Here is a 9,620-nt window from a genome sequence, read left to right on the forward strand (position 1 = left end):
TAGATTGTAATCTTTTTTATATTAAACATTTATTAATTTATTTTTAGTTTTCAACATTCACTTCCACAAGATTTCGAGTTCCAGATTTTCTCCCCATCTTACCCCTCCCGCCACCACAATATAGCGTGCATTCTGAATACCCCTTCCCCTAATATATCACCCCCCTCTTCTCTTATACCCTTCTCCTTCTGTTTTCCTGTAGGGTAAGATAGATTTCCATACCCAATTGAGTGTGTATGTTATTCCCTCCTTAAGCCAAATCTAATGAGAATGAGATTCACTCATGTGAGATAATTTACCCCATTCTACCTCTCCCTTTCTCCTTCTCCCATTATAATCCTCTCTCACCCCTTAATTTTATTTTTAGATATCACCCCTTCATCTTCAACTCACCCTGTGACCTCTGTGTGTGTGTGTGTGTGTGTGTGTGTGTGTGTGTGTGTGTGTATAAGTATAAACTTTTTTTTCCCCTCTCCAACTACTCTAATACTGACAAAGGTCTCTTGAGTTACACATACCATCTTTCCACGTAGGAATGTAAACAGTTCAGCTTTAATAAATCCCTTATGATTTCTCTTTCCTGTTTACCTCTTCATGCTTCTCTTGAGTCTTGTATTTGAAAGTCTAATTTTCTATTCAGCTCTGGTCTTTTCATCAAAAATGCTTGAAAGTCCTCTATTTCACAGAATGTCCATTTTTTTTCCCTGAAGGATTATATTCAGTTTTGCTGGGTATGTGATTTCTTGGTTGTAATCCTATCACCTTTGAACTCCTCATTTCCAAGCCCTCTAGTACCCTAAGCTGTTAAATATTGTGTTATCCTGATTGTGTTTCTACAGTACTTGAATTGTTTCTTTCTGGCTGCTTGGCAATATTTTCTCTTTGACCTGAGAACTCTGGAATTTGGCCATAATATTCCTAGGAGTTTTCCTTTGGGGATCTCTTTCAGGAGATGATCGGTGGATTCTTTCCATTTCTATTTGCCCTCTGGTTCTAGAATATCAGGGCAGTTTTCCTTGATAATTTCTTGATGTCTAGGCTCTTTTTTTGATCATGGCTTTCAGATAGTCCAATGATTTTTACATTATCTCTGCTGGATCTATTTTTCATTCTTTTGGTTTTGTTTTACAATTTCTTGATTTCTCATAGTCATTCTAATTTTTAAGGAAGTATTTTCTTCATTGAGCTTTTGGACTTCCTTTTCTGTTTGGCCAATTCTGCTTTTTAAGGCGTTCTTCTCCTTGGCTTTTTGTACCTTTTGCTATTTGGGTAAGTCTGTTTTTTAAGGTGTTATTTTCTTCATTTTTTGGGGGCGGTCTCCTTTAGCAAGCTGTTGACTTGTTTTTCATGTTTTTCTTACATCACTCTCATTTCTCTTCCCAGTTTTTCCTCTACTTCTCTTACTTGCTTTCTCAAAATCCTTTTTGAGCTCTTCTGTGGCCTGGGACCAATTCATATTTTTCTTGGAGAGCTTTGACTTTGCTGTCTTCTTCTGATTGTATGTTTTGATCTTCTTTGTCACCAAAGAAAGGTTCTGTGGTCTGACTTTTGTGCATTTTGCTCATGTTCCCAGCCAATTACTTGAGTTTTAAACTCTTTGTTAAGGTCTGCTTCCAGTGTGGAGAATGTACTGTCCCAAGCTTCAGCAGTTTTGTGCAGCTGTTTTCAGAGATACTTCTAGGGACCCGTAAATTTTCAGTTCTTCCAAGGTGGTATGATCAAGGTCGAGGAATTTATTCCTTTCTTGGCCTGTGCTCTGGTCTGTGAGTGACCACAAGAATTCTTTTCTGCCTTGAAACTGTGAGGATTTCCTCTGCATCACTACTAGGAGCTCCACTACACCAGCGCTCCTCCTTGCCCCAGCACCACCACCCAGAACTGCAGCCCAGATCCAAGCAGGGGCAAAACAAGAGAATCCTGCCTCAGCACCAGCGAAGAGATCCCTGCAGTCCCCCACTGATCAGCCTCTTGATCTCCCCTGACTGCGGGCTCTGGAAGCAGCCGCCACCCTGGGGATGTGCAGGGACCAGGACCAAGCATCTCTCTCACCACTTTCAGACACACCTTTCCTATTGACCTTTTAAGTTGTCTTTGGAATTTGTGGGTTGAGGAGTCTGGAAACCACCATAGATTCCCTTGATTCAATCCCCTGAGGCCTGCTCCAGGTTCACCAAGGCCCTGTTTTTGCCTGCATGGCCCACGCTGAACTGAGCTACTCTCCCAGCCCAGTGCAATAGGCCTTTCCAATTAACCATCCAAGTTGTCTTGGGCTGGAAATTTGTTTCACTCTTTTTGTGGGTTCTGCTGCTCTAGAATTTGTTTAGAGCCATTTTTTTTTCAGGGATTTGGGGGAGAGCTCAAGCAAGTCACTGCTTTTATACCACCATCTTGGCTGCAGTCACCTGTAATCTTCTAGAAAGCAGGATTCTTCTTTGTCTTTCCTCTATCCATGACATAGTGCTTTGCTTAGACTAGATATTAAAGCGTTTTATCATGGCCTCATTTATATTTTCTTCTCATTGTCTGCTTTCTACAAACATAGCTAGGCCTCTCATCCTTAAATATCCCTTCATTTGATCCTGCCATCCCCTTGGGCTAACTTTCTCTAGTCTTATATGAAGAACCATCTATTCTTGCTACCACTACTTCTTCATTTCCCCTTCACTTCTAAACCCTTTGCATTCCGGCTTGCTTTGATGACACTACTGACTGCTATTGTTACTCCTACCTGTCTCACTGTTCTTCTTTCTGACTAGTTTGGTGTATCATCATCCATCCTCCTGCCCTTCCTAGCAGTGATGCCTCCAAACACTCTTCACACTTTCTTTCATGGTTATTTTACCTGACTTCATTTCACTCTGTAATAGACAGACTAGCCTACTATTCCTCTTTACTATCTATGAAGCTGACGTTCCATCTCTTAACAATCTGTATTTATCCTCAGAAGGCCCTCTTTGTGTAGGTCTGCTGCTCGGCTGCTGCCCGCTCCTTTTCTGGACCCTTCCCGATGTTCCCATTCTTCATTTTTTAGTGTTTTCTAAAACATGCCATTATATGCATCATAGCCTCCTAGTAGAATGGTTGTTGGAGCCAGAGAACTTTTTTTGTCATCTTACCCTCTGCTCCACATGTAATAGATACTTAAGTGTTTGTTGAATTGAATTGTTGACTTGGAGTAAAACATACCTTTGTATCTATCCACTGCAGCTGAATAGAATGGATAAGATCCATCCAATGAATTCTGTAATAGTATTGTTACTATTCTATATCATGGCCAAAGAATTTATCACCCAGTAGCTAACAGTCTGTCACAGTGGCCAAACTCAGCTTGGTAGAGCTCAACTCAATTTGATAAAAGAAGGCAGGATTTGAATTCTACTGCCATAGCCTTGGGAAACCCATGGTCATTTCTACATCGTTGATAAGAATTTGTGCTAGTGTGTTTTTGGAACGATGTTAATAGTAATAATCATTAAGCTTCCATGAAAAGAATATAATAGCTAACACTCTTCAGCTGTAAATGACCAAAATGTAGTTTACCAAGAATAAATTAGTAAATTATTATTATTGCTATATATGCTTATTTAGAAGTGGGAGTTGAGAATAAACTAATAAAAATTGTCAGTCGATACTTGTGTATCATTAAAGATAACTTTAAGCATATTTTTTTTAAAGTTAAATAGTTTTTATATATAACACATTTGATTCATGATGTTTGGGTTGACTACTTAGAGATTGAAGGGAAATTAGTTTATACAATAGGATTTATTAAGAAGTTTTATTGTACATTGGAAGTATAACTAAGTTGATTTTAGGTGTTCATTATTTATTTAAATAATAATAGGTTTCATAAATCCTACTATAAAGCAGCTTGCAGATATTCATTAAATCAAGGTTTTGGAAGTACCAGACTCCACACATGTTTTTAAAAGGTATTTGTTAATTGTGATTAAGAGGATTTGTTTGAAGAAGGAAAAAATAAAACCTACCTGGGGGCAGCCAGACCTGGAGTCAGGAGAACCTGATTGCCTTGTGAAAAAAAGAAAGCCCACCTTTTCAGTGTAACTTTTTATTAATTCATGATATGTGTTTGTTTTTTTCCATAGGTATGAGAAAGTACCAGTAATCTTGGTTGGGAACAAAGTGGACCTGGAAAGTGAGAGAGAAGTATCTTCAAATGAGGGAAGAGCCTTGGCTGAAGAATGGGGTTGTCCCTTTATGGAGACGTCTGCTAAAAGTAAAACAATGGTGGATGAGCTCTTTGCAGAAATTGTTAGACAAATGAACTATGCCGCTCAGCCAGACAAAGATGATCCATGCTGTTCTGCGTGTAACATACAATAGCATTTAAAAATGGACATGTCCTGGACACAATTTACTCAATTTTTGTAGGTGGTAAAAATCCTGTCTGCTTTACTGCCTGATTTGCAAGGATGTGTGGAATGAATCTACAGTGAAGTTACATACTTATTCAGAGCTAAGCAGTGATTGTCAATCAGTGTCTCTGAATACATTTGGGTTCAGTAACTACATTTTTCACTACCGTCCTCAGTCTCCCTTATGCACCTGCAACTCGAAGGCGTAGCCAGTTAATCTACAGGGTGATCTCATTTGAAAGATATGTTGGCATTGTCCCAGACAGCAGAAAGTATTGCATAAATTGGGAATATTCTCGAGGGAGAAATGAGAAGACCTGCAATGATCATTCAAAATTAAAATATTTGTTCTGTTTTGGGGGGTTTTTTTGTTTTTTGTTAATTTTTTTTTTAAGAGAAAAATATACAAATACAGAATTTTAGGACTTATAGTAAGTGCTTCTGGCCACGTTAACTCATTCAAGTAAAGCAGGATCAACCATACTGCTGACAGCATTATAGGGGACATTCTCTATGAGGCTGGCATATTATTTCTTGTTTGCAAAATCGATGCTGTTAGTTGTATATTTTATCCTAGTCTGTGACATGGAACTCATTGCACCAGTCCTTGAAAATGAGAGGTCTGAACAGGTTGTGGAAAATGCAGTCTGGTTTTATAATGTGTTAAATCATCTGCTTTGCTACTGAAAATGGAAGATCTCTTCAGGTTTTGTTCAGATAAAAAAAATAAGCAAACAAGCCTCTGTTTACAAAGCAGGAAATGTCTTTATCACTTTACTGAACATGGAGGAAGCAACTATGATGAAAAGAAATTGCTTAGCCTTACTAACAAGGAGCATTTTAGTAGACTAACTAGTACCATCTTGTAAGGAAAATGAAGCCATGTTGCATCCAGATGTTCCCATTTGCAGAAACCTCATGGGACAGTACAGACATTCTGCATTTTTAAGTTTGTTAAGACAACAAAATGTTTTTTGCCTTTAAGGGCTATGGTTTTTGGTGTGATCCCAAGCTAACTTTCTTTCAAAATCAAGTTTGCTGTTCCAGAGCTTTAATGTTGACATTTTGAAAAATTGAATAACCATGTGAAACAATTCTGGCTTAAAGGTAGGATATAAGTTGTAGGATAATAAGTAAGGGATGAAAAATCTTTTATCTCTAATTTTCCTGATGTGCTCTACAAAGGTTCTCCTGCACCAATTTTGCCCTGATTACTGAAGTGGCAAATAGAGTGGGAGTGAATATTTTGTTTTGAAAAGGTGCTCAAGCTCTGACATTTTTAGTTTTCATAGCTGTGAAGTATTTATCATTTGCATGACTAATGGCACAGAAATACCTATTCAAAGTTTTACAATCAAGTGTAGATGATTTTTCAATTTTGAGCTTCAGAGTTTTAAATGCTGAAGAGATTTTCTTGAGTTGGTCCTCTGTAGATAAATTTGGCCTTCAAAACTGCAAAATCACTGAGCCTGTGGTCTACATGCCACCCTGTATTTCACTGGTGTCACAATCTCATGTAGTAACTCTAGTTTTTTGTTAGGTAATGAAAGGGTGTGTGCTTGTATGCGTGCATATATATATTAGTTGCCTTCCAAAATTTGGCACAAAGTTAAGAGACACTAACTAGCCTCTTCTAAAAATCTGTCCTTTAGATTTGTCTCAAGGACTGTATTAGCTTTATTTCTTAAATTATTTTAGAGCATTTTTTGAATAAAAAAACTCCCATGTCTCATGTGAATAATTTATATCAGAGTGTTTGGTGATTGGCAAAAATTCAGCAGATGGAAAAGACCTGGTCAGACTATTCTCAGTTAGACTTCTTGTCTTCTGAGAAAAGGGAAAGGATGCATGTGTAAAAATCAGTATTTAGTTCTAATCAGTCTTTCTGAATTTTTAGTTGCAAATTGCTTTCTTTCATGGAGTTTCCATCATCCTCAATTTTGAAGCACCTTGTTCATATAAAATTTCAGCCCTTTATACTAAACGCAATTTTAAGACCTCAGTGTCCAGGGGAATTGAAGGGGTAAGGAATACTACTTGTCTCCTGCAGTAGAAATATCTGTCAGTGAATTAGATTTCACATCCTATAACTTTTTAAAATTTCTCTATTTTACATATTTCCAGATTTCAAATAATTGAATAGCATTGATGGTTCAGAATGCATTTAAGTATACTCTGTAAAGATCCTACAGTCTTATGCCATGGATTGCTATGCAGACAATAGAAATGGGCAAAAATAGCATGAAGGGTCTTGCAGACTCTAAAGAGTAAAGGATTATGTAAAATTTTCAATCGTGTAGTTAAGAGTTTGTTAAATAAAAGTCAGATGAGCTTTTTAATGTGTACATCTTAGTAACCAGTGAATTGACCATCTGGTCGTGTGTTTCATCACAGTCCTACATGTTTAGTGACAAAGCAGGTGACAAAGCAACACTCATTGTCACCAAAAAATGTAAATGCTGTTGTGCTCTCTGTCTTGTGGTTCTCAAATTCTGATGCTTTCTTGGTATTTCATCTGGTGAGAACATACTTTGGCTTGATTGAATGATAGTTACATTTGGTGAGATGTTGGCAAAAAGTTTGAGAACAGGAAGAGTAACCTTCAAGGGCCACGTGAAAGAATTGGTGGCCACCTCTTTCTGCAAAGGTTAGTAACCTTGGCTCATTCTGTTTTGTACCCTGATCAGACTAGCAATTATTGTCAGTGGAAATTTTTCTAACATGCCTTAAAAATATTATGGTTTGATCCAAAGACCCACTTTTACTTTAGCTGTTCTTGTAGGGTTTTGTACTTTCTTACAAAAGCAGCATTTTTTTTAAGTTTTACTGTTTTTTTTCCTTTTAATGTTGCAACTTTAATTCTTGTAAGCTGTAATAGTGATGGTAACTGTTGCCTTTCATTTTGTTCAGCCTGTGCAAAACAAGCCAGCATCTGATCAAAAGTGTTACACAAAAGTCTTTCTTAAACATTTGAAAGGTGCTTTGATCACTTTTTTCTTTCGTTTGTACAATTAGAATTAGCTTTTCCAACTAGTAGTACCACAGTTACCATCACTTATTTATGGGAAAACTACTGGTATCTGCTCTCCTGTGTAAAGAATGTTGCCTAAAGATGTCTGCCATTTGTTTTTCCGAGGATTGTATGTACGTGGGAATATGTGTGCATGTGTGTATGTATGTGGATTTTTATTATTGTTATTATTATTTTGTTCCGATCAGTGTTCTATCTTAGCACTGGTTAGGCTTCAATTGTGAAGCTCCCCAACCAATCAGATGTTAAAAGATGATGGGAGTTCTTGTTTTCTGTTTATCTGTGTCATTGTGCATATGTTAAATCTCGATCAGGGTTTCAAGAGTGACTGCAGTGGGTTTTGGAAACAGACTTAACATTATTGATTTGGGGTTTCCCAGAGATTAATTAAATATAGTTCACAGTTAATTAATGAGCTCTAATACAACTGACCATTTAAAATTGAACAACAGTTTATTGTTTTGTAACAATGTCAGTTGTTAAACCTCGCCGTTTGGGATAAAACAAGAATTATACATAGAACTCAATGCAAATTCAACAGTTGTATTTGGAGTTAAATTATTTTAACAAATAAATTTATTTAATGAAACTTCCTTTGGATTTCTTTGTGTTATCAGCATCCAAAAATGAACTTGCATGGGCTGTGCAGTTATTTCATATATAACGAATTTTATTTCCATGAAGAAATTATTAAGTTTCTAAACAACCTTGCCTAAGTAAAAGTGCTTGTGATCTGTACTAGAGATATGTTCAAATAGCAAAAGAACAGAATGCAATGTACTTTAACTTTTTAGATTTCAAAATGAGATGAACCAGGCTTTTTCATATCTACACCCTAAAATTGTAATGTTCTTAAGGTTTTGAATTAGAAAATGTTAGTGTTCCAAAGGAGCCTGATTATACATCCTAGCAATGATAATTTGAACAGTCATGATGCTCATGTTAACAGGATTGTTCTAGATAATTGACATTGATTAGAGGTTGCATTATAGTCATGCCAATACCACTAAAATGCACCATTGTGTTCCCTGGTGATGGGCTTCAGGCTGGCTTTTTGTTTCCAGGTCATGTGGATCTTAAGGTGCCAGAAGCTGGAGGCTGGTGTTCTGTAGGGACTGTTTGTTCTATAGAGGATTCTGTGAATGTTGACAAATGCTGTTAATTGTACCCAGCCTTCAGCTGCTCTAGACACTGATAACTAGCTCATTCATTCTGTAAACCATTTTAAGTTGTGCCTTTTGGTTATGTTGCCATTGGACTATGTTGAAAGCCCTTGGCAAAATTCCACTAGTTTAGTAGTTTCATTGTTTTAGTATATAAGAGAATAATTACAAGGATGTAACAGAAGCACTATGGAAAAACTTTAGGATATTTAAAGCAAAAATGCAACTATAAATATTTTAATACAGTATTAAATATTTTTAAAGTTGGTTATTAGCTTCATTATTATTTCAGGTGTTTAAAAATGCTTAGGCATACCAATGTCAGGTTGTGCTGAATGGAAGGTTTTGAGACTGAAAAATGTTGCTTTGGAACTCACCCAACTTAGAAATAACTTAAAAGACGTAATGCTCAATAAATTTTGGTGAATTATGGAGGTATATATAAGCAACTATAGGAGGAAATATAAGTAGCTGAAGGAACAGGAGGAGGTGACTCACTCAATTTAGGGTTGGATCAGAATGAACTGCCAACTGACCCCCAAGGCTTGTGAAGCAGAGTAAGTTAAGGGAACTTAACTGGGGGTGAAGGGAGCAAATTAATGATCTGACTTCCTTTGCATGTTTAAATGAAAAACAGTCTCATAAGGGGGTTGGGACATATAAATCCTAACAAAGAACAATGCCTGGCTCCTAGTAGGCTCAACAAGTATTGATCAGATGAATAATTTCAATGTAATTTTAAACTCATCTGTTTGTATTTCCAGATCTTAATACAGTGTTTGGCATACAAAAGTATTTAATGAGGACTTTTCCATTCAATCTGAAACCCTTCATAAAACCTACAACATAACTCATGAAAGTTGATATTTCACACCCATGTGTGAAACTCTGGAAATTTGACAGTAGCCTAATATTTTCCTTATCCTCTTTTACAGTAACACAGTCTGTTTTCCTCATTTCTCCTAAGCTGTCTCATACTAAAATACTTCAAAGGATCCACATATAGGTATTTTCTGAAGTGGAGTAAGTGACACCAGCTGTCCAGACTTT

At 36.8% G+C, this 9,620-nt stretch overlaps 1 protein-coding gene across 1 annotated transcript in view; it reads left to right on the forward strand.

Moving 5' to 3' along the window:
• The window catches only part of RAP2A (RAP2A, member of RAS oncogene family), a 41,662-nt gene extending 33,666 nt beyond the window's left edge, over positions 1-7,996 (forward strand). Inside the window, exon 2 of the mRNA XM_020964018.2 lies at positions 4,107-7,996. Coding sequence (XP_020819677.1) covers positions 4,107-4,344 — 238 coding nt within the window. The 3' untranslated portion in view covers positions 4,345-7,996. The remainder of the gene's footprint in view (positions 1-4,106) is intronic.
• The last annotated feature ends 1,624 nt before the right edge of the window (positions 7,997-9,620 follow it).

This window comes from Phascolarctos cinereus, unplaced genomic scaffold (genome assembly GCF_003287225.1).
Source record: "Phascolarctos cinereus isolate Bilbo 61053 unplaced genomic scaffold, phaCin_HiC Scaffold_7;HRSCAF=346, whole genome shotgun sequence".
NCBI lineage: Eukaryota > Metazoa > Chordata > Mammalia > Diprotodontia > Phascolarctidae > Phascolarctos > Phascolarctos cinereus.